This window comes from Enoplosus armatus, chromosome 17 (assembly GCF_043641665.1).
Source record: "Enoplosus armatus isolate fEnoArm2 chromosome 17, fEnoArm2.hap1, whole genome shotgun sequence".
Taxonomy (NCBI): domain Eukaryota; kingdom Metazoa; phylum Chordata; class Actinopteri; order Centrarchiformes; family Enoplosidae; genus Enoplosus; species Enoplosus armatus.
In genome coordinates, this window is record NC_092196.1 from 14301142 (window position 1) to 14327092 (window position 25951).

Genomic DNA, 25951 nt, shown 5'->3' on the forward strand with positions numbered 1-25951 from the left:
CCTAATGCCTTTTTTTTGTTACAGTTGCAGGTGTTCACTTGGCTCACTAATCATTTTTGAGGCTGTATGTAGTAATAAATGTTTTTCAGTCCCTAGTAACCCTAGTCATCGCTGTCAAGGGGCTACTTGTGACCCACTGCAGTCTGACAGTTTTTGGTATACAATAAGATTTTTGGTAGTTTTGCTGTTGTCACACTGCACAGGTTTGCCGTGTTTGTGAAAGATGCACCAGCAATTCTGGCTGTGATTCTTTACATTGTCTTGAAAATGCGGTTGTAATAAAAATTGATTTATGCATGTTAAATACAGTGAAATGTATATGACAGAGGAGACTGCTCCAGAAAACACTGGGTATGAGTTTGGATTCTTTCAAAAGGAACAATTCTTTGAAACAAAAGCTAAGTATTCAAGTCTCATACTGTTGATGTAACATGCGGGATGTGTCGCAAAACTCATTTAGACATTACTAAACACATTAGCATTGTCCTCTCATAATGTATATGCAACCCATGTATCCCTGGGGGAATTGCTTTAAAGATTAAATGTGATGTAGATCTACTTTAGTATTTAATGGAAAAGGCCTCATGCTTTTAATCATTGCCACCCGATCATAAGAGTTAAATTGGCAGAAGACTGGAAAAAGTACTGACTAGGAAGAAAGTGTTTCTTTCATAATTAGATTAAAATAGCTGAGAGATAATCTTCTTACAAAGTTACTGCATTGAAGTGCTCTTGGAACTTAGAGCAACATCATGTGATGAAATGTGGATGGTGCTCCTGGAAACGACTTCAAAAACAATTGGAAAGAAAGTGTCTCGAGTCACAATTAGAAGCAAACAACTAAACTATTTTCCTAACTTAATTTCCATTTTTCCTTTCTGCATAGATTTACGTAGAGTAGTAGTATGTTTACTCTGTTCCTTTCATTGCAGCCTTTTTGTATATATTGCAGGCTGCTTTTAAGGTGCAGTAAGGTATATAAGCAAGTGAACATACTGTATCTGCAGGCTTTTGACATGGTGCTGATCTATACTAGACAGTAACTATTATTTGATCAGAAGCTGATATGAATAGTTCTGATCTAATTAAATCCTTCCTTGATAATGTGATCATCATATGCCTTGCTTTTTTTTGGCGCGTTGATGGGCTCTGGAGGAGAACAAATAAAGGATTTATAAACATGCATTTTTATTTCCATGCTGAAATATGACTTAATCTTGTACTTTAATTACGGACATTAAGTATTTAATTATTTACTATTATATTATTAATATATAGGTGTTAACTAACACAAGCTGCCTCTGGGTGCAAGTGTCTGCATCTCAACAAAAACTATGGTCTGAACTGGTTTGTCAGACCATATTGTGATCTTAGGTCTGAACTGTGAAGAGGTCAGTGGTTAGGGTCATGCTAACGGACGGAGTTTGCCTACTGCAGCAGGGCTGGTGTTTTATGGTTTTGAACCAGGGTCAACCACCTCAGACAGTCATAACCAAAAATATAATAATAACAGGAACTGCAGGTAAGGTCAGCATCAGTGGTGAAAAGTACATTTAGTCTATCATTTTACATGCATACAATTTGAGGTAGTTGAGGCAAAATAAGTGAAAATATGCTGTATGTGGGTGGCCAATGCAGGTTCTAAATTATATTTTAACACATCACTGACAGTAATTGACATTTTTAGTACATTTTGCTCATAATGCTTCTTTTACTCATGTACATTTTGAAGCCAGTTCTGTACTTGTAATGGAGTATTTTTACATGGTGGTATTACTACTTTTACTTAAATGAAGGATCTAAATAGGTTACTTCCTCCACCACTGGTCAGCGTTTATATACAAAAGAATACATCTATAAAGTTGGTGTCACGGTAATATTTCTATTACTAGGTCACTTTAGTTGTGAGACTTTTCCAGTCAAAATGCCCCTTTGGCCTGTGTGTGTGTGTGTGTGTGTGTGTGTGTACCAGCAGATGAACCTGTAGCAAAAGTCACACCACACCTCTACCTGCTGTCTGTGTTCACACAGGGAGATCCCGCCCTCATTGCTCAAGCTCTATTTCTATTGGACGGCGGGATGAGTGAGTGATGCCAGTGTGGAGCACCTGGCAGTCAGTCATCGGCGGGGTCCTCAGTGAAGCTGCGTACAGTGAACGGACTACATAGCAATGCCGACGAAGGAGGGCAAAAACGAGGGGAATAGTCCGGTTTTCTCTAACAAGCCGGCGGGTCGGGGCTTTGCTTGGGCGTAGGGCGTAATTTAACAGGGATTTCGTCTCTTAAACCACACAGAAAAGGACATTAACTGGCTTGGAAGTATCTCCGGGGCGGATATTTTCCCGACAAAACCCTTTCCCACAGTCGTATTCCCAGCCCCGGTCGTGTGGAATAGACAGCTAAAAGAATGATTGCTTGAATATTTTTATACTGTCTTGTAGCCTTTTTTTTGCCAGCACCGCTTCCCATTTTTTACAGACTCGCTATGGTGGACTCCCCTACCATGAGGAAGACTTTTGTGGTCCCAGACATAAAGCCATTGGATTTGTATGACTCTACTAAAGCAAAAATATGCGCAAGTGTCGGATGGCTATTGGCAAAGTCGTACGGCAGTGCAGGTAGGTTTTAGTTTAGGCTGCAGGCCTGTGGAGTTAAAATATTGTTTAGAGAGGTCGTATGAAGACCACCATCATTTTGTTTTCTAGCAATATATTTATATTCTGTTCAGCAGAGTAGCGAGAGCACATGCATGTAACGTTAGGCAAACTACAGTCTGTGTATAGCTCAGCGATTTTCAGCACAAAGACCAGCATATGAAAGGGGGTCCATGCACGGTATGCATTTTTTGACTCTGACACATGTCATTTGTTCTCACTCAATGTGTGGTCACATTTTCTAGGTATGTGTGTGTCAGAGAAACGGGCCTCCTCCCTAGGCCTTATCACGCTAACCCATTTTGTCGTATTTCTAGCCGCCAGGCTTCAGTCACAAATTGCAGGCTACTGGGTATGTTTTTAATCCGGTTACACAGGCATGGCATATGGGGCGTAGATGATTTTCAGCACCGTTCTTCACTCTCGGTGATGACAGCCCCTAGTAGTCGATGTGAACACCACTTTTTTCCGCAATTCATAATCAGGATAAAATAGCTGCGTGCAAGAGTTCATTGTGCACTTAGTGAATAGACTGTAATACCATCGCAATTTGTCAGGGGGTTTCTTCCAATATCCTTAGTCAACAAACCTCAAGAGGCGCTTGTGAGAAACCATCCTGCCTCTATGATGCAAAACACACCCACCTAAGACAATGATTTTGTTGCATAGAGCACACTTATCATAAGACATGGTTTTGCCTTGGGTTTCTTGAGACAAGTCTTAGAACAGCGTCATCTTTGACCCTGAGGTGGTACCAAGTCTCTTTTGTTTTAACGTTGGAGCCTTATCTGGTAAAGATTAGATCCCACAAAGACGAGCCAAAACAGTCATGTTTGAGAAAGGCTTGATGACATGACCCTTTGCATTTCATTTTAACTTTATATTTCAAGGAGAGTGCACACTGTAGTCTAATGATAGGGCACTGTTTTCTAAGTAATCTCGGGTACATTCAGTAAAATAACACAAGACAAGAAAAAACAACATTTTTATTCCTGGGATGTGCATGTAAATAAATACTTAGAGGTTAATGGTCAAGGCTTTAATCACAGACTTTACTTAGCTTCTGCTGTAAAGGGGTGTGGGGTGAAAATCTATTTCACTTTGACAACATGACTTGCGTGTTACACAATCTCAGGCCTTAGGTCCAGGACTATAGGCTGCTGCAGCCTCTGTGTGCCCTGTTTAGCACCTCAACCACGCCCTTTGGTTAAAGTCCCTCTCCATGCCAAGCTACAGGAATATGATGACTATGTTCATGTGCAGTTTTTGTCTTAATTAACTCAATTGCCTCACTGATAGATTTCTGCCAAGTCAAGATGACATCATCAAGTTCCTTCCCAAAAACTCAGCTGTGTAGAACAACAGATAGCACAGCAGGAGCCAGACCGGGTCATCTAGCTCTTCCAGGTCACTTAACCTAATGATGACAATAGGCAACATTTTAAATCTCTGAGTTGTTGCAATACCATGTGGACCTTCACATGGACCACACACTGTATACATCTCAGGTCCTTATTTAGATAGAGGAATCTTAAAATGTCAGACAGTAGCTTTTAATGGGAGCTGGCAAGGGCCTAATGACATAAATCAAAAAAGATCTCTAGTCTTATATAGGTTACCCTAAAATGAATCCATGTGCAATCATGATAATCTGAAAGCTGCTTATAGGCTTGTACTGTAATAAAGCATGAAAAAAAGGCTAGAAGCTAGGAGTGGAGGAACAAGTGCATAGAATGCAGTTTTAAACAAAGTTCCCAGAAGATTGTTATCCTCATCTTCAACACAACCAAACCCATAGTGTAAAGTTAACCATCTCAATTTTTTTTAAATATAATAATTTACAACCATGCCTAAGCATAACAGTTTGAAACATAATACTTAAACCTTGTGAAATTGCTAAAGAAAAGAGCTGCTGTAATTTTTTTCCTGTCTCCTTTAGCCAAGAAAACACAGAACCATCCTTTACGAAAGGAAAGGTGATCATCCTTGCTCTAGCAATAGACGGCTCCCAATGTGGGTGTTCCCTGTAGACTCTGTTTGATCCGCCTAGTAACATTACGTTTGGAGTTTCATAATACCATTGTTAAGAAGCATAAAATCTCATCATTACATGCTGTAATATACTGTAATTAGTTTGTGTTGGTTTCTATATATCATAGATGATAAGTAATTAAATACGTATTTTATTGTTTTTGTCACCTACAGGCCTATTCATATTTTCTATATTTATTAGGTTACATGTATTTTAAGACTTGCATGGTAGATATTTGGCTGCTCAGTACCAAGACAGTGTTTTATGATCTTTTGTAATGCCTTGACATGTCATTTATGTATAATGTTTTCCATCAAGGTGAAAGAAAGTGGTTTGGCAAGGATGTAATTTATGATATGCCCTTGTAGTTGTTGTGACAGATGACTTGACAGATCGTTTGAGTCAGACTAGTTGGTGCCTTTTACATTAGAATGACACTAGAAACTCTTGATTCACTAGTTTGTAGGCTTGGGAGAAACTTGCTTATATAAACTGACATGCTCATAGGGATGATATGTGTGAATTCTGTTTTTAACTTAATTACCACTCACTACACAGCTTATGGCCCAACTTAAACATTCCCTGTTTTGGTCATCAGTCTCTTTGGTATCCTCACCTGACATTTTTTTTCTAGCAGTGAAACCAAACCACCTTGTACCTGCATGTTTCAAAACGTTTTTTTTTTTTTTAGCATGTTAGCTCCACCTATGTACAAAGCTCCTTGGATCATACTGAAATCCTATTGAAAGATTACTCATCCTCTCCCTATCATTTGTAACTATGGAGAGTCAACAAGGGACTTGAGGAGGATGTTTCCTTCCCTAGTGTTTACTCAAGAATTGCACAGTGGGTTTCAAGATAATGTACTTTAGTAGAAGAGAAGTCATTTACCACACCACACGGGTAGGTCAAAGGTCACACTAAGCTACAGAACAGTATAAAAAGATCTGGTTTGGAGTTGATGTCTAAGTTGAGGACACTTCTGCAAGGCGCATACTTGCTCAGACGAATGCATCCTGCACACTTTGTCACTCTGTCATCCAATGTTGTCCTATTAGACTCTCAAGCACTCACAATGTAATCACACTCTCTGTCTCCAGGATGTGCTTCTGTGTACACTGGCCCTTTAATGCAATTTAAAGCTACTGTGCTTATGTCATACTAGAGCGCTGTCTGTGGTGATGTGTTACAGGATATACAAAGCTGTTAGTAATGTCATATTTATGGTAAGTGGACCTGTCAATGTATAGGGAGATGGGAGACACCTCATGTGTAGTGCTTGAAGTTTGCTTGCTCCCTATGAGAACATACTGTCAGACATTGGTTCATTGATCATGAGTATTGTTAATTTGCATGCATGTATATTTCTCTGTTTCAGCGATTGACTAAGGAAATGGAACAGATGAATAGTCAAATCAGTGCAATTGATGTTTATCGATGAGATATTTCTTCAAGCCAGTATATCATCCATACACCATCTGATAAATGCATCTTTGTATGTTTTAGAGTTGGCTATTGAAATATGCTGAAATTGGAATGGAATAGTACAGTCTTAGCATTTAGACAGGTCTAATGACTGTGTCTCTTTCAGTCTTTTCTGAGACATCTAACCTGTAGTGGTTATGTTGGCGTTAGAATTTTACTCAGAAGTAATGGTCACATGTAGGGTAGGTAGGGTATTAATATAGCCCCTATCACCACTGCTAGATTTTGGGGCAACAAAACAGTACCTGCTTTGTTCTAGAAATGATATGATGAAATGATGATAATCATCTATTTGATCTTTTCCACCACATGATGAAGATGTTTATAGCTCAATTTTTACAAGGAGGATTCAGAAGTCACAGCCAGTAGCCTTATCAAAACACATGTAATGCTAAGTTATCCATGTTGTAAAATGTCTTCCAGAGGTGGCATAATAAGAAAAACATTGTCACTGAACAGGATTTTTGATTGGGCAGGTATGCACTGATGTCTAAACATGACCTGGGGGTGGAAGTAGCTCATCTTTTTTATTTAATTATGACTTAATCTGTGCCAGGGGTTCTGAAGGGTTCCAGTAAGTAGCCTGACAGTTTAGATTGTCAAATCCAGCCGGTTTGCAAACTGCTGTGCCCTGTATTAATAGAGAGAGCTACTTAATGTTCACTGTTACTGTGACAACCTTCTTGAAATCCAATGCTGATTGTTCCACTTAAATGTAAAGTGAGAAGGGTGGGGGCTGGGGTCTTGTCTAACATTTTTTCCCAAAGGAGCCAGCTTGGTTTAAATTGGCTGATTTCCACCAACCATTATTTGGATGTGTTTATGTTGCTTTGTGTCTGATGATTAATGTCAGACATGTGTGGTGATGTGACATGACCAGCATGCTAGCTCAATCAGTCAATGAAGTAGAAAGACACATGGCTCCTGTTATCAGCAGGCTATCAAGCAATGCAGGTCAGTACAGATAGGAGCTAACACAGCTGAACTGAGTACAGCCATGATGGCAAGCTGCATCAGTGATAATATATTTTCAATAGGATATCCAGTTTTAGTGACTAAATATTGTGCATACAAGTTCATCCCTGAAATGGTGCTGTGGTCTTTCTCGGTTTGTTTTTGTGTGATGGTGATGATGATGATGATGATAACAACAATAATGTGACACTGCTGTAGAGAAAACTTCAGTTTGCTTTCCTTGTACTCAGGGTCAGTTACAGCACAGAGCACCTGCAGGTGTTATGGATTAAGTCATTGGTCAAAATCTCCTCAGTAAATGGCAAATGCTTGTGTCAGCTTTTGTACCTCTACTTGAAGAGTAATCTCCCTGCTCACCCAGTATGAGAATGTCTTACTCAGACCAGTAGATAAGCATTGACCCCATGACCTGTGAAAGTGACAGAGAGGCTGTTGCTCTAGTTTATGCAAACACAGAGACTTGTGTTTTTATCTAAATATTTTCCTGGAGGTCTATTGATGTCAATGTTATGGAGGCATCACATTCCTTTTTGCTTGGGCGTAGTTGCACTTGAGTTTCCAACTAGTAATTACTTTTATTGCCTCTTATTTCCTTTTAGTTTTTTACTATTAGGTGTGTGCTTTATCAAATGATAAATAAATGATGAATGATGATAAATAAATTTGATGTGCGGGGTCATAGTTTTTGAAAATTGTGCATGAATTTGTGACCTCAAATTTGTACTAAGTTTGTTTCTGTATCGTATATGACACACAAAGTTATCATTCATGGCCAGACTCTCTCATAGGGAAATCATGCTCCTATCGATCTCTCTCGTCTCACTGAGTTGTGGCATTTGCATCCTGCTTTGCCTTCTGGGTTTTTTTCTTCTTTTTTTTTAACACGTCATCATGGGAAGACTTTTTCTTTTTTTCTTTTACATGTATTATGTAAATACATGGAGCTAAGACTAGAGGTGTACATTTTGGTTGGTGTGTCAGTGTTTACAGCACTAAAGTGAGCATTGTAGTTTTGGCACACAAGAGCATATTTACAACAAAATGGACCATGTGGCGTGTCTGACAGTTATAGTCATCGCGGAGTGAGAGACAGAGAGCAAGGCATTGTCTAACCTCTGAAGCTGGGCGTTTTGTTTTGTTGTCAGATGTCAGTGGATCCATTACATGACTTTATAATGATACAAAAACATAGTGACACCTCCCTTCTAATAACCCCTTTGTTTCTCTGTTAGGCACAATCTTAGACACTCATACGTTCCTCCTTTCTCTCTTCAGGCAGACTGCTGGTATTTCAGCTTGTCAACTTTTTTCCCAAAGGCCCTTTAAAACAGTGAGACACCTATTCCAGTATGTTTGACCAGAGACACAGACTATTGAATTTACAGCTGGTTTGTTCTGGATGTAGAGAAACCAGTTTCACAGGAGGTGTGTCTAGTGTGTGTGTTTTTAGGATAATGTTTGCGGTGAACTTATTTACAGAAAGACCAGTCCGAACAGATTTTTTAACTATCTTTAGCTAGCCACTAATAGTGCTATATTGCCTTACTACACGTTTTCTTAGTTGAGACAATTTTCTCATTTTCTTTTGATAGTTTTTAGGTAGGTTTTGATCAGGTTGCTAATTACTACTACTGAGATTTACATAATCTTTGTGACGATCAAGAGCAATTCTCACTGAAGCTTTGTAGAAAAATTAAGCAAGGGGTTTAAAAAGAGAGAAGAAATGAGTGAGTGGCAGAGCATCTTGTAATCTACAGATGCCAACCTCTGAGCTCATCATGCCCCACTGACCTTGATGCTTGCTCTGCTCTACTCAGCCATATGATTATAGCTCTTGGGTATAAACAAGCTGTCTTCATCTGCCACCTGAACCTGGCAGAAAGCTGGTTTCCAAGCCAGCAACAATAGAACATGCTCAACATGATCTTTGACCGAAGAAATAACGGGACTGCTGATGAGGGAATCTCATTTTCAGAACATTCAGAAATTCATCCTATGTATACAGTACATCTCCCTCAACATATTGTTTGTTAGATTTTTCAACCACTTCTGTTGTAGCACCACTGCTCCAGGAACTTGTCTAACTGTGTCTGTATGTTTTTTCTCTTGGTAGAGAATGTCCCTGCAGAGCTGCGTGACCCCTTCTACTGTGACCAGTATGAGCAGGAGCACCTTAAACCACCAGTCACGCGCCTCCTGCAGTCCTCAGAGCTCTACTGCCGCACCTACAGCCTTTTACTAGGGGGCACTGGAGTCGAGACACAGCCCAAAGACAACGCCACCCTGGTGCAGCTCCTCACTCAGAGAGGCCTAGTCTCCAAAGACCAGGACACACCAGTGACTGATGCAGACCTCAGACATAAACCCATCAAAATGGTAATGTTCTGTTTTGACTATGGGAACAGTAAACACATAGGTGATGATGTCACACCAGTTGGCATGTGACTTTGTGGGTAGTGGCCTGCATGAATTAATTCAAGGAGATGTCAGAACTGTTGTTTGGGTAGTAAAACATAAACTGCTTTATGTTTGTCTATCACCCTAAGGAGTGAATGTCTCCTCCTGTGGAACCAGATGCTCTTCTATACGGGAGTCTGTAGAAAAACGAGGCATAGTGGGCTTCATTGTTGATATAGGGGCTTGTTTATGCTTTGATTCTAGGGATTAAAGGACATCAAAAAGACCCCCACTCACTCAACCCCACCCCCTTCCCCCTATGCTGCCCCCAGCTGATCCTAAAGGATGAGTGGATCCAGCTGCTAGGACAAGGGCAGTCATGGTGACACAAGGGAAGACTACTTTAATTCCAGGGTGTGAGAGGAAGGGAGAGTCTAGATTCAATAGATGGTCCAGATCAGTTGCTGAACAATAGCTAAACAGTTCTGGTGAAACTTTAGATACTGCGTTGAGAGAATACTCAGGGCAGGCTCAGTGAGTTAAATCAAGAGAAACTGGTTTGTCCTCTCAGCCCTTGACAATGGATCTCTCTCTCTCTCTCTCTCTCTCTCTCTCTCTCTCTCTCTCTCTCGTAGACACATAATATAGTCTTAAGTTCTTCAGCCTGAAAACCTACAAAAAGTTTATTTTCAAATAAGGTATAATAGTCTGAAAGGAACATTTACTGCTTTTCTGCTTCAGCGGACACAATGACGACTCACTGTGACTTAATTTTGAAGTATTCCTACAAAACCTCCCTGTATAGTGATTATTATCGTCCTCAAAAATGGCATACAACTGCATTTCCCCGGCCACCTTCGTTCATGCACATACACACTGTTTTTGAAAGCTAAGTAGGGAGTCTCTAGGGATCTGCATGGATAGTGTTGTTGTTAGGTGAAAGCTGTTTGCTCCACTGCTGCTGTGTACTGGCTACTGCAGCAGGTGCGGCACTGCTGGTGCTCTTGTGATTATTAGCTTAATTGTATGCTTGAAAAGGTGTGCATGCATCTGTGAGGTTTTCTAACTAAATAGCATGGAAATTGTGTGACCATATGGGCATTTTAATGTTGGTTAATGTAATATCATGGCATAGCTATACCTAATATGAAAACATTCATGTAAATACTGGTTCACATTGTTACAAGTTGCTCTTTGGAACCGGACAGATAGATGAAAGGCACAGCACAGGAAGAATGCTGGTTAGGACCGTGTTGAAGGTTCCTTTTAATGGGGATTTCCTTTCTATTTATTATTACCTGGTGTTTTGCCTTATCCTGTACTACCTCTGCTCTAAGTCTCAGTATCTATTTCAATGTTCTGCCATCCATTTTAGTAATTCTCAGTGCTGCTGTGTTCATGGTGCGTTGGTTTATTGTTTTGCTAAAGCTTACTGCCTAAAGCATGTCACAAGCACCGTCCTCTTGCACTGAATGTGAGGTCATATTGTCCTCCTACTAGAGGTCTGTGCAGGACTGTTTTCTCTAAACTCCACACCTGCATGCCCTTGTAGGATCTCTGATAATTACCACCTGCACCGAGAGATGTGCCATTTCACACCAAGGCACAAACAAGGCATTCAATGGCAAAAATATTTTAAAAAGCAAAAGCATGAAAGATTGTAAAAGTTGTAGTCAATGTACAATTTCATCACCATCATCATCATCATCACATTAAAACTACAGCACCAGCAGTAATGGTCTAATGACACAGTTGATCTTTTTCATGCATGATGTTGCTGTAATTTGTGTGAGCGTGAATTTGTCTGCTTGTGTGTGTCTCAGTTCTGGGCAATGTTTCCAGGCCAGAACAGGCACCATCTCAGCTGTAAATCCTAATCATTAAACTGTTTTTTTGGCTGTTACTGTTAATGCTGCATTTGCTGTTTGCTACTTTGGAATATGAGCCCTCCAGTCGCTGCTTGGCCCTAGGCAGCTCTCTGAGCTTGTCTCCCTCTGACTGGCACTGTAGCTACAGTGTGGCAAGCAAAGAAAGTGGGTCATGTTGCAGCAGCATTAGAAGGATGGAGCATCAATGTGGGTCTTGGCCAGTAAACGGCTTTGGAGCAGCAGCAGTCTGCTGCAGCACTGCTGTATATTAAAGCTTAGCATATCTGTGTCAGACAAGAGGATAGCAAATAGCACATATACATAAAATTGCGTTGAGTCATGCTTGTTGCTGACAAATTCACAGTACTGCCAGTTAATCTGTCATGCACTGTTGATGATTTTTCACTTTGTTATTGATACATCACACATCTTACATCTTTGCTGTTCATTGCTGATAAGCGTGAAATTTGGCTCATGTATAAATCCAAGGATGTAGGTTAACTATATGCTGCACCAGCCAATGACCTACTCTCTATAAAACCACACAGTCGGTGCTATGATCAAAGTAGGGCAAAAACAGACCCATCATAGCTCACCTAACACATATTAACTACTGTAATTATTCTCCTCATCAAACTTGTATGTTACTGCTAGAGGATGGATTGGATGGAAGAAGGATTTGCTGTTTGTCCGTACTTATAGACCTTGAAATGTCTTAGATTCAAAAATATTCAGGAAGAAAATACATGGTGTGTGATCTGGGACAAGTGGAAAGTGAGTCCAATTTTCCTCTGAATTGAATGAATATGAGAGGGTCAAGTCTAAAATGAAATATTTTGACAAAATAAGTTCAGAAAAGAAGGCATTTTAGTTTGTTGTATGTTGTTGTGTACTATATCTATAACCTATTAATTTAGGTCAATGTGAAAAATGAGAGTCAAAATTTTCACATTTATTTATATGAAGAATTTTGTGGTATCACTTCCAATTTTGGATGTAGTTCATTTTAAGTTGTGGTGTGTCGTAAACCCTTGACATATTTATATACATGACAATAATTTTAGAAGCTATGAGTTATATCTTAGATATGATCTATTATATAGAAAAAGTAGGTACATTGATTTTGGTTAATTCAACACTTGATGCATATGTTTTTGCCCTCCTTTGAGAGTGTGCAGAATGTATGAAGTTGTTGAAACTAAGTCAGTGGCAGTGCTCCTGCAGCCCAGGCTAGCACCAGTGTCTTTACAGGCCAGGGTTGTCCTGAAAGGAAAGCTTTGTAGATGGCTCATCCTTGGGGCTCAGCAATGGAGCCTCCAGCTGCCTCCATCCCCTCATTGTTGTATATGTGTGTGTTTGTGTGTCCTACTGGTAACTGTCCTTCTGGTGGTGGCCCAGCCCAGATTAGAGATAATCTGCCATGCAGACTGAACGTCATCATCCACGATTGGATGACACACCAGAGATGACCACTGACTCACCATGCACCTAACATGTCTCTCAACATCAAACTAATTTGTTACATTTATTTTTGGTTGCGACAGTAGAATATAATTATAATTATCCATTTCAAACATACATTCATATCATTTGATTACACTAGAAATAGGGCTTAAGCATTTGTTCCCACAGTGACAAAGTAAGTCATGTAGCCATAATGCAGCTAACCCTCTTCCCGGTCCCCTGTTGGTTTTGGATAGGCACTGACACTTTGTCTTAAATCATACTGCTGTGTTGGCAGGTTTCTGGTCAAGTGAGCATCAGTCAGGAGCTTAGTTGAAAATAGAAGAGGCAGACTATCAGAAATGCTAACCATCATCTTACACTATTTGTTCAGATTTGGGCCTTTGCTGATGAGAAACTAATATGGAGTAGTAATTAAATTATCTACCATATGTTAAACGAGTTTGGTGTTAAGCTATTCTAGACTGGGTTTCTGAGTTTAAGCATACCGTTCATATACATACCATGTGCTTTGAGAACACCTCCTGTCTAAAATCCCCTGCTGGGCCCCAGACCTGCCTGATCCCCCTGTTTGTCTCCCCCTCAGTAGGCAGCAAGGGGGATGGGGTTAAGTCATATTTCAGACAATCAGATTTTGCCCTCATCATAATCCATCATAATGATCCACAATATGCCTTTGCATTCTTCGTTTGACTCCGTTTTTGACACGTTTATACAAGCAGATTTGTCAAATAGAGCCATAAAGATTTCATGTTGATGGGGTTAAATGATGGAGGGGTATTAATTTTTCCTCCTTTTGTTACATCGGTTTGAGGGGTGCAAACTGTTTGCTGGCTGGATGTTTCCGAGCAGAGAGCCGGTGTTAAGCCAGGGGCACGGAGCAATGCTGCGCTCAGGCTTGTTTTGAGATGCATTGTGGGTCAGCTGGTTGGTTGTTATGGTGATTTGGCAGGCTCTGTGCTGGGTGTTCATGAGTTGCTCCTCTCCCCTCTCATTAGGGAGACTTGTGATTTAGCTTAGCAAGCTCTACTGGGTCTACAACGGGAAATCCACTAGCAGCCCCCCTTCTTCCCCTTTCATTCTGCACTTTTTATCATGAATTACTTTCCACTCTCTCCACTGAATAACTACTGTACAGCATGACAACAGGGTTGGCCACTTTCACAAGGTCTGTCATTCTTTTTTTGTTCTTTTCTTTTTCACTCAGTCATCCTGTCTTCTTTCACACTGTGTCAGTAGCTCCAACCTATAATTACACTTTGTGGCTAAATGCAAAAGTATGTTGCTACCTTAAATCACCAAAAACACAGCTACTGGAAGAATTTATACGCAGTCTGTTTCTTTTTGTCAGGCCTCAGAGACCTGAGAACAGAAATGGTTGAAATCAATATCAATGAGTATTTTTTCTATTGATAAACACTCTGTAGCTGCTTTACACTCGTAAAATCTAATGCAATCCAATACAACAGCTCAGCCATAAATTGTACCTTTACAAAGATAATGTTCAGTTTTTATTGACACTCAAGGTATTCATTTAACTACTTGTTGTTTTATTGAGGTTGTAGTTTGCACTGGTGTTCAACTGGACTGCATAATATTGATAGGTGCTTGTAATGTTTTGCCCACCCCATTGACAAACATGTGGGGGAAGAATATTAGAAATACATTTCAGTAAAATGCAGTCTAGTATAACATGACCACTAACAACAACTGCAGTGATAATGGATTACTATCTTGCACATTGCAAACATTCTTAACCTTCATACTGTGAACTTTTGCACATTCTCTGGTCAATATGTTGCACATCCCAGCACAAAACTGTACAGCTCTTTCATTTAAAGTCATATTGTACATAATTTGTATAATTTTTTATAATATTGTTTCACATTTTATTGTCAGTTTTCTATTTAAGCTTCTTGACTTGCAGTGCTTGCAGTACCTTTCTTTATATTTTCTACTTACTATCTTTATTGTTATGCACTAATATACCAAGGCAAAACCTACTTGGCAATAAACCCGATTCTGATAAGCATAAGGTTAGGTTTTAACAAACTATCCATTATAAGCTTCATAAAGGTAGAACATGTGGCAGAGCTGTTTTTGGACCACAGAAGTTTGCAAATACAACATATTCATATAATCATAGTATGAAAGTTGATATATGATGTCATTTGATTTGTGCCCAGCCCTACAGTGTTTCAGTTATCCTTGCTAAGTAATAGTGCTCTGTATCAGTCTGATTGTGGCTAGCCTTGAGAAGCCCCATGTCACAAACACACAAGCAGCAGCACTAGTCTTGGTAACAGTGAGGGAGGGCAGGCCAGCCAGGGCCACAGAGACTGACGGCAGCACATCCAGAGAGCTTGGCCCAATGCTTTCTGACAAGCCTTTGCTGGCATAGCCTGCCCTGCCCTCTCCAGCACTGGGTCTGCCCAGGTCAGCACTTTATATCAGGGTTGAGTAGGCAGACATGCAGACAGGGCTGATGCACACAGCTGGACTGCCACCAGCCTTCATCTGGGGCAACGTAAGAGGTTAGAGTAGGAATGTCTGGCCTCTAAAATGGAATTTGTAAGTAGTAAAAGGGAACAGGCACTGATTTGCACAGATTAGGCTCAAAACTGAAGATTGGAGATTGAAGGAGGTGGCCCCGTGACAGGAATGTGTTGTTTGTGACCTGTCTGTCCTCTCTGTTGGCCAGAATTAATTATTATAACAAGGAGCTTGTTGCAGTTAGCCAATAGTGAGGAGAGAGGTGCTTTGGTACTGCTGTTAGATGGCAGTGATACAAATAGAGAAGACAGAGATAGAAGTATCATACTTTGAATACATGACTGCATAAGGAGGAAGAGTTGTTTATAGTATAACCAGGCTAATCATTTCCCCCTCCAGTTTTTCTAGCCCTGCAGTCCTGACTTTGTTAATGAGCTATGGTCCTGCTGAGGCTTTCCAAAACTCGAAAGAACTTTATTTACCAGCTACTGTGTACATCTTAATAATTGCAACAAAAAAAGAAAACTGGACAAAGGACAGGAGTACTTGATTTATTGTGAATAAACCCAAGATTTAATTTATTTGCCAATTGTCTATATGAATTAAATGCGCTTAAATGGTTCTTAATCCTTTATAACAATATAGACTTTAGACATATAAAGTAGTGTTAGTTGTAACCCCATGGCACAAACCGAGCACAACTTCTAATGAGCTAACAGGTTTATATAGTTAAGGCGCTCTCTCTGACTGAGCTGATAAGGTTGGTGGTGCATTTTAATGGGCTCTAGCCATTAAAAAGGGCTCAAGTATAAGGAAATACACTTATGTTTGTATAAGGAAATACACTTATGTTTGTTGGATACAAATGTCAAATATGTGTAAGCAAGAGTATTAATTGTTTGATTGTTGTATTTGTGTGGGGAAAAAACAATATCTGAATTAATATCTGAAAATCTGAATCAAAACACATTTCATACACCAAAACTGCAGAAAAGACATGGAACACCTGTTTCTTACAGAGAATGCTGTTCATTGTTTTGCTTCCTGGTGATCTAGTTACAACACCTCATTTTATCCTGTAGTCTGTTACACATGAGTCATACAGAAATTTCACTGCGCATGAGGGAAGGGAAGCATGCTAAAGAGAAGGCAAATAAAGTTAAAGCAGCTGAGGAATGACAGTCTTGGGACACACGTGTTCTCATATTACAGGTCCATTGCCTATTTAATGATTGTTCAAACATAGGTCCAAAGTTCACCCATATCTCCTGCTGTGTGTGTTTGCTTGCTGAAAGCTCTTGACAGTGTTTCTGCTGACTCACAGCTGGCTTATGGTGACCTCTAGAGGATGCTGCTGATAAATGAGGGTAGTGCTGCCGCAGTTAGAGGTGATCTCAGTTCTGCAGTAAGTGGTGCCCTGCTAGAACAGTGGAAATGTCAGTGTCCTGCATTATTGTGTTAGCTGTAATTGATGCTGTTTGGGCTCTCTGGCCTTCGCTGTGGATGGTCCCACCTCTGACAGTTCCTCTTCCTTCTCCCATGTGATTGGTGCAGAGTGCTCACCTGGCAGTGATAGATGCCCTGATGGCCATGGGAGCCATGGAGACAGTGACTGCGGTGAAGACATGTGGTTCTGCTGAACTACTGGGTGGAGCCTCCAGCTGGGAGGATGCTCTGCTTCATTGGGTTAATGGGGTAAGGAGCAAGCCAGAGAGAAAATAATGTTTGTTTCAAGCATGCATCTTTATTGTACCCAGAAATTACACACTGTTCAGACTTTGATCTTCCTAAAACCTCTGTTGTAGATGATCCAGTGTCTGTTTGGCTACAGAAAGATGCTGTAATACTTTAACCCACTATGTCTGAAAAAGGCACATAGTATACTATAAATCTGTGATTTATGTGTCTTAACTATTTTGTCTTCTTGGTATGCTCTCAGTTAAACCAGAAGTTGAAAGAACGTATTGAAGGAGCCCAGAGTGACACGTCTCAGGCCATTACAGAGCCCCAACCTGTTCAACCCTCTGTGAGTATTGCATTACACATCCAGTGTATTTCTGTCTCTTTTATTATATTACATTACATCCAAACACACATGATAATCTGTCTGGGATTATGCACTTAGTGCTATAAAAAAGCAACCGAAGTGCTGTGGATTAGGCTCATACTGTTGGTTCTGCTGCACTTCGTACTCTACAAGCACAACCAGTATTGGTTGACACAATAAAACTAAGGGAGGCGTCATTGCTTTGTCAACAAGGTTGTCTTGTCATTTCAAGAAAGTACTGTCATCACAACCCTTTCTCTTGTTTGTCTAGTTCTTCCACTGTAGGCTTAATACCTCTCCTTGTGCTCCTGTTCTACATTTCCCTGTCTTTCTCTATTTCCTGTTCCTCCTCCTCTCTGACAGTGTCCCACTCGCTGGTACTGGAAACTTGTTCCTGTAAGTTCCCTCCTTTCCTCTGCTCCTTCCCCCTGTCCCTCCATCCCTCAAGTGTCTTCATCAAATGTATCAGCAAATATCTGATGGTCAGGTGTGTTTTTTTTCTCCATATGCTGGTGTGAGAATGCTAGTGTGCATCACATCGTAGTCTGCATTAAATTGCACGTCATAGCATAAATAACATAGGGCGGGGACGTGCAGGGGCGCGAAAGGCATTGTTTGTTGACACACGAGTGGTGCATGAATCACAATTGGTACTCAATCAGGCCTTGAAACTGCCATGCACAACCGGTTCCTCTGGTCCTCTGTACGACAGAGGTGTTTGTGTGTGAATGGCTGGGGGGTTAACAGAGACAGGCTTCTAGTCAGCTGGTCCCTGCTGACAGTGGGCTGTTTGTCTATATACTGTGTTTATACCTGAAACATTTTCTCTCTCTTCCCTCCCGAGACCCTCACTTTTCACTTTCTCCTGACAAAACCTTCCTTCTCTGTGCTCTGATTATGTCACTGCCTTTGCATCTGCCATTTGTTCACATTAGCATGACCTTTTATTTGTTCACTTTTCTTGCATTCATACTTCAATTATTTTAGAAACATTTTCTGTTATGTATCAAAGTGCATATAGACTTTATAGTATCCACCCATGTTTGGAAAACTTTGCCTTTGATGATGGTGTTAACATTAACTTATATGTCAAAGTACCATGAAGGTCACACTGCAGTATCTGATTGTTTTGTTTGTTTGTTGTTGGTTTTTAGCTCCGCTACAGGAAGGATAAAATTCAGTCCAAACAAAAGCCTATCTTTCCAGTGGTGAATGAAGTCAAAGACCTGTCCAGTGGTTGTGCTGTTGCTGCAGTCATACACTACTATTGCCCTGGCCTGCTAAGACTTGAAGGTACCAAGAAACATTGTAACCACAAACAGTATTTTAGTACTTAATGTGTTTATGTCAGTTTAACACTTTTTTTCCTCCCTGTAAGATGTTTGTATGAAGGAGTCCATGTCTGCAGCAGACAGCCTGTACAACCTCCAGTTCATCCATGAATTCTGTGACAGCTGTCTGAAGAGCTGCTGTCACTTGGCACTAGAGGACATGCTATACACACCACAGGAGCTTCAGGTACTTACATTCACACTCCTGATCATTAATCGAATGATCGACACATTAACAAACATTTCGAGTACAGTATTGTTTTCTTAATGCCTGATTTATTCTCTGTGGTCTGTTTAGCTTAACTTGTTGAGCTTCCTAGCAGAACTGCTTAGCTGGTTTGAAGTACAAAGGCCAGACTTTGTTCAGCCAATGGACATGTTAGGTAAGTGTCACCAATTTGGTGGTCCTGTTTAATCCCACCAGTAAGATAATAACATTGAATATCTGTAATCTTATTGGGTGTTTTCTTTTTTGTTAGATGGATCTACACCAGTAACACCAAGCAGCTTGGGTGGTAACAGGTACAGAAGCTCTCTGAATATGATTTTTCTTTTGTCATAGTCTTTGGCATATTCTTTGTTGGATATTGTTTGTTTCAACTGAAAGGTTGGTTCTCTGCCTTACAGTACTTCCCCTTCTATCTTCAAGAAGCCTTTCCTCCCCATCTCCTCTCCTGCGTCAGGTAAGATTAAGACTGTGTCCTGTCATCATTACATCAAGCTACAGTGTTTTGTATGTGTTTCTATCATTTTACAATGTGATTCACCTATTTCCCTCAATCCTTGTTTGTCTTTTAGTTGTGTTTCGTGTTGTATGGTAGTCTTGTTTTCTTATTTTTATGGATATTTGAAACTTTTTGGTGACTGCTTGGTTAATTTGTGCATCCCTGTGTGGTGTGCATGCCTTTACATGTCTATGTGTGTGTCCCATTGTACTCAGGATCTTTGACTCAGTCTACCTCAATGTCTCATATAGAAGGAGTTGGAAAGACATGGAGCAAGAAACCTCTCAGGTAAAACCCATATATTCAGTACCATTTAAACACTGCTTTTTTTTAACTTAACTTTATTGTACTTATACTTGCTTTTTTGCTTCTTAGCCGCCCCTTGTCAGCAGTATCCTTCAGCATTCCTTTTGGCCTGGACAGTGATGTAGATATTGTGATGGGCAACCCTGTGATAACCCGCTCTGTGAGCTCAGACCAACTCAACCCAGCAGGCCAAAACATGACCCAGGTGCCCTACACACCTCCTGAAGACCTCAGCCATCTGCTGAACAAACCCCCTGGCCCCAACGGTCCACAGAGAGCTTCCTGGGCCACCCAGACTCCCAGTATTCCAAGGTTGGCAGAGGAGAACGGCCTTGCGGCGAGTGAAACAGGAGAGCTGCCTACCATTGAAGAGGCTCTCCAAATTATCCACAACGAGAGCAAGATGGAGCCTCGTTTACACCCTGATGGGGCTCCTGATGGCTTCTACCTCCACTCTCCTGATGACCCTTCTAGTTCTAGACATAACAACAACTCAGCACCCATCAGCTGCTCTGCCCCTTCACGCTCAGGAATGATGTACCGGCCCACAGGAGAGTCCAGGGAGCCCACTCGCACCAGAAACACCTCTGAGTGTTCACGAGATGATGACTCGGTCTTGAGAGACGGCAGTGTGGACTCGGATGCATCAGAAGACCTGCCTAAGGCCCAGTCCACTCCAACCACACCGGCTGCTGGTGCACACTCTGCTAGAGGCCATGGCAAAGAGGTGCCTGACAGTGGTGTGAAGATGACCAGCTTTGCAGAACGCAAAAAGAAGCAGATTATGGATTCTCCCAAAGCCAGTGACCCTTCTTCTCCTCAGATGACCACGTGGGCACAAAAGTCTGAAGAAAGCCCCAACAAGAGCCCACAACTCAATAATGAGATGTCTGAGCTAGGGGTTCGGCTCGAAGAAAAGCGCAAGGCTATTGAAGCCCAGAAGAAACGCATTGAGGCAATTTTTGCTAAGCACCGGCAAAGACTGGGGAAGAGTGCCTTTCTGCAGATAAAGAAGGAGCAGCGTGAGGGCGAAGGTGAGGGAGAAGGAGGGGATGGCCAGTTCAGCACCTCATCCACAGAAGAAGACCTCTCTCGCTTGACACTGGAAGAAAAGCTAGCACGAATGGAAGAGGAAGAGCAGCAGGAACAAGATGAACAGCGCCCCTCAGTGGAGGATGAGGGTAATGTCAAGGGAGGACTTATCCTCAACAAACAGGTCAGTCACTCCAAAGAAAAGGCAGGTACACCAGGAGAGAAGGGCTCTGGGACACCTGGTGAGAAAATGGTAGCACCACTAGGGGACTATAACAATGCTGTATCCAAGCTCACTGCAGCTCTTACCTCCTTGCAAAGTGACATGCAGCGGCTTACTGAGCAGCAGAACCAGCTAATCAACAAGAAAGCTCCAGCTTCCAGCAACAAATCCTGGGTCATTCCAGCCAGCCCTAAAACCTCCACCCCAGCCCCTCCCTCTGCACGCCTGCCTCGAGAATCCACCCGAGATTTCAATTCAGCCTCCTCTTCTCCGTCTCCATCTCGCAAAATCACAAACCACACTTCTCCTAAATCTCCTCAAGTCCACCGTAGAGCCCAATCTGTGCCCCCTAAAAGCCCCAAACACCACCAACACAGTCGTCCCTTGGACATTAAGGTCCCAACCCTGTCGAGGGTTCTCAACCCACCTCAAAACGTGGACCGCATCCCCCACCTTCGTCGTGTAAATCCCTGGCAATCCCAAGTCCAGACTTCGTCTTCATTCTCTATTGGTGACTCTGACAGCCTAGATGAGCTGCGCTCATCTACATCGACTCCTGTCCCCACGCCTACACCGACCCCTATACCAACTCCCCGTCCTGCTGCAGATGACACCCTGTCAGAGGTAGGCTCCAATGACGATCATAGTATATTTAGTATGGACCTGGAGGCCGAGCCCTTGCATGGTCCTTCAGCTAAGAAGGAAGGGCTTGTAGGTGGGGGCTGCAGCTCTGGTGCCGCATCAGAGTGCTCCTTCGAGAGTGATGTCCCTGCAGGGATGTTGAATGGCAAACGCAGTAGCCTGATAGAGATCTCGCTGTCTGCTCTGCGAGGAGATGTGGAGGAGGATGACCAAGTACCTGATGCTTTCTCTGACTCGATGAGTGACCGGACAGAGCCGGAGGCGAAAGGAGGGGTTGGATTCTTTTTCAAGGTAGGTGACTGATTATTACTATTCCTGTATGTGCCATTCTAAAAATGCTGTTTTGTAAGGTCAGCACATTCATGCCTTTTTTATTTCTGTTTTTATTATAAGGATGACAAGGAGCGACCGGAGGATGAGATGGCCCAGCGAAGAGCAGCTTTGCTGGAGAAACAACAGAAGAGAGCAGAAGAGATGAAAAGACGCAAACTTGAGCAGGAAAAAGAATCAAAGTGAGACCTTTTTATTCAAATACCTGCATTCATAACCAAATGGTTAGGGTTTATTGATTTATTGTTGCTATTATTTGTCTGATACATCAGTCTCCTCATGTTTTTATCATTGGTTTTGCAATGTCAATGTCACACATTGAAAGTTTTACACATTATCGTACTGTACTTTTAGCAAGCCTCAGTGGATGGTCATCGAGGGGTGGGGGAATAAGAGTGAGGACAGACCCCAGACCCCTGGAACCCCTCCAGCATCACGCACCCCACCAGTAGAGGGGACTCCCCAGCGCAGAGGAGACTTCACTAGGCAGGAGTATGAGAGGAGACACCAGCTGAAGATTATGGAAGACTTGGACAAGGTGCTGAGGCAGAAACCCACCACGGTTCGTGGTGTCAAGAAGCAGAGACCTAAGACTGTGTTCAGAGATGACTCCGTCCTCTCTCATAGCCCTGTCAAGGGTTTCATGGGTAAATAGTTATGATGTTTACACACACTGGTCTTAGTCTTTGGATGCCCTCTTCTTACACTCACGTGTGTTTGGTTTCTCAGTATAATGTATTTTTCCATTCCTCCTTCTAGGCACCAAGCTTAACAAAGTGTACTCCCACTCAACCATGAACCTGTCCTCCATGGCTAATGACTCTGGAGGCCTGACTGTCAGGAAGTCTCCCAGGTATAGTGACCACCTGCATGGTGATGATGGCTTGTATTTTCTTCATCAGTGCTTGGAAAGTTGCAGGCACATAATTAAGCCAAAATCAGTGTCAAGATTATCAAGTCCCAGATAAATAAAAAAATTCTTTTTCACAATGTTGGTACATTTCCTCTCATAAAGTAGAGCTGGGCAATATATCATTATGATATTGATATCATTATATGAGATTCACTGTGATTTAGCGAAGTAAAATGAACACCTCTGTGTGTTTGTTGATTATGACCACATTATTATTGATCATCTTTCAAAACGTGTCTGTAAATATTTATCAAGGTATTCAATGTGTTTGTGTGTTATTATATACCAACTACAGGTCTTGTGGTAGCTGTTATCAGTGTCATCAGGGTTAAAGGTGTATGTACACACAGCCTCAAGGTCTATAACTGACTTTCCTCACTAAACTCTTTTTTTTGACTCCCTCTAGCCGTTCACACTCTCCCTCCCGGCTAATGTCACCAGGCACCAGACGAATGAGTGCTCAGAACGGAGAAAAGGACTGGGAGAACGGCTCCACTATTTCCTCCCCGGCCTCAATCCCAGAATACACAGGTCAGTGTTCCAAACTGAGAGAAAATCAATCCAGTGAGCATTGTTTTGTTGAGTTAATGACATTTGGAAATGCTGTGACTTACAGGACCAAAGTTGTACAAGGAGCCTAGCTTTAAGTCCAACAAGTTCATCATCCATAATGCTATCACTCGCTGCTGCCTGGCCGGCAAGGTCAATGAACCACAGAAAAACAAGATTGTAGAGGTAAGCCATACTGCCGTGTCAGAGTCCAACAAAGAGATCCCCCCTAACTAGGCTATAAGTTACTGTGATTTCTTTTGTCAGCTGCACTTACATTGTGTTTTATTCTTTTTCTGTCTTCCCCTCTTCAGGATATGGAGAAGAGCACAGCCAACCACTTCCTCATCCTCTTCAGAGATACCAGCTGCCAGTTCAGAGCAGTTTACACCATGAACCCTGAAACTGAGGAGATGGTACGGCTCACTGGCATTGGCCCCCGGATCATTGCACCTGAGATGGTTGAGTCCATTTACAAGTACAGCTCTGACCGCAAGCAGTTCACCGTCATCCCGTCCAAAACCATGTCCATGAGTGTTGACGCCTTCACCATCCCCGGCCACTTTTGGCAAAAGCGCCCAGGAACTCCCAAGAAGCTTGGCACTCCCAAATAAAGACATACCCAAGATGGGTAGAGATGTTACCATTCAGGGAACCAACTCCCAACTTGACTCCTATTGTCCTCTATTTTGGCCAGTGAGACACTTGAGATTGTTCATTACCCAGTTAGACTAGCAGTGGACAGCATGACTGATTAGGCTTTTGGCCAGCTATTAACCTGGACCCCGAGAATAATCCAGTCAACTCTACATGCCAAGAGAAAGGGCCAATCACTCACTGATTCAGCCAATGTAGTTACAATAGTTTTTCTCTTGAGAGCTTCTGATTGACTCTGCCTGATCCACCTAGATTGTAAAATGTAATCCGACTCATTCTGGTAGGATGAAGAATTCTCTATACCTTGCACCCTGCCTCCTCATGCCTTGCCTTACCCTGCCCCGGAGTCATTTTTGCGACTCTTAGGTAAGAAAAAGAGGGGACAACCACACTGCCTTTGCCCGCACAACAGTATTTTGGGCCAAAGTAGTTCCTGCCCCTCTCAATTCTGCTTGCTTTTCCTTTTGCTGCCTTTTCTTCTTCTTCCAGGGCTCACTCTCTCTCTCCATTCTACTGAAACAAGTGGCTCAGCTCTCAGTTCTGATAGGAGATCTCAGCTGAAAATCAATAGCAGGTAACGCTGCTCTCATATGAATGTAGGGCACACACTAACAACTCATTCCATTCAGGGGTGTTTTCGCTGGTTGGTCAGGACCAGAAAATACCATAGTGGGTGGTTCCTCTTTGGGCTGCACTGGTGGTGGCTACTGTGGTTGTCAATGGACTTGCACACCTAGAAACTGCCTGTGCCCCCATAGTTTGTGCGTTCCACTCCATTCCAACTCTCCTTCAGCTGTAGACATCTGGATGTTTTTTTTATACTATTTTGACATGTTTTGCTGGACAAATCGCTTCGGCCTTTGAGAGCTGAAAGAAGAATGGAATTCATGTGACGTTTTCCTCTTAACTTGCTTTTCTCATTTTCAACACGTGATGAATTGAAATGTTATCTGAGCTTATCTTGAAAAACAATACTGGAAACCTGAAGGAGGGCTTTATCATGTTTATCATTACTTGGATACAGCTCTGTGTGAAAATGATAATCAATGCTGATTTAATATATACTGAATGCTGATTACTTTGATTTTTTGACAATGATTTGTAAAAAGTAAGTTGACCTTTGTAAAGCTACGAATAAGCTAGCCTGCTGCTTAAGCATTAGTGAGATGTATGTTTGAAATGAGAACGAGTGAATGAGAATGAATAGAAATTGATGAACAGCTAAAAATTGCTAAAACCTTTTGCCTAGGGATTGATATGATTAATAAATCCTTTAGGTCACTAGGAGTCTGTTTCCTATTATATGATTCCCTGTTTGTGTGTTCCTGCATATAAACAGTAGGTTTCTTAATGAAGGATCATTCCGGACTGTAACAGCCCTCATCTTCCCCACACAGTCTCTAGAGACACCTTCATGTATAACTGGGGGAATGTAAAACGCCAAACTGTTTCTTTTTTTGCCAGTGTGTCCATTCTATTAGGAAAAACACTTGACCTTGCAGTTGCTTGTGATCAGGTCAATATCACCACAAAATCTGTGGGAAATTGGCCTTCTTCAATTCCTTTGCAGTCTTAAGCACTACAGCAGCTGCCGTGGTGCAGCTGTCTTCCTTCAAATCACTGACTGCCTCTTAACAAATGTGTTGTTTGAATGAGATTCCAATGTGAAAAAAACAATGTCAAGAACAGCATTTAGGAAAAATGGTAAGATGATTGAAAGTGTGAGTGGAGGAGTGCATGTGGAATTAGTGGGTGTTTGTATTTATGTGTTTGTAAAGAGTAGTATGTGGTAGTTAAACACTATATTTTGATTCTGTGCAATTCTGCCC

The 25951-nt window shown here is 41.7% G+C and overlaps 1 protein-coding gene across 1 annotated transcript; it reads left to right on the forward strand.

Moving 5' to 3' along the window:
- The first annotated feature begins 2405 nt into the window (after positions 1–2405).
- Positions 2406–24196, forward strand: camsap3 (calmodulin regulated spectrin-associated protein family, member 3). Its single transcript, XM_070922428.1, has 17 exons — positions 2406–2617; positions 9259–9521; positions 16922–17062; positions 17307–17393; positions 18569–18707; positions 18793–18932; positions 19044–19128; positions 19225–19267; positions 19373–19428; positions 19686–19758; positions 19846–21964; positions 22067–22185; positions 22358–22650; positions 22763–22856; positions 23323–23447; positions 23533–23651; positions 23780–24196. The coding sequence occupies exons 1-17, from the start codon at positions 2485–2487 to the stop codon at positions 24077–24079; spliced, it is 4329 nt and encodes a 1442-aa protein (XP_070778529.1). The 5' UTR covers positions 2406–2484; the 3' UTR covers positions 24080–24196.
- Positions 24197–25951: the final 1755 nt, after the last annotated feature.

What these genes read in the sequence shown, in the direction of transcription:
- camsap3 (XM_070922428.1), top strand. Translation starts at nt 2,485, where the DNA reads ATGGTGGACTCCCCTACCATGAGGAAGACTTTTGTGGTCCCAGACATA. An exon ending in CCCAACCTGTTCAACCCTCT is followed by an intron (nt 17,394 to 18,568) that starts GTGAGTATTGCA and finishes GTTGGTTTTTAG; the next exon opens with CTCCGCTACAGGAAGGATAA. An exon ending in TCAGCCAATGGACATGTTAG is followed by an intron (nt 19,129 to 19,224) that starts GTAAGTGTCACC and finishes CTTTTTTGTTAG; the next exon opens with ATGGATCTACACCAGTAACA.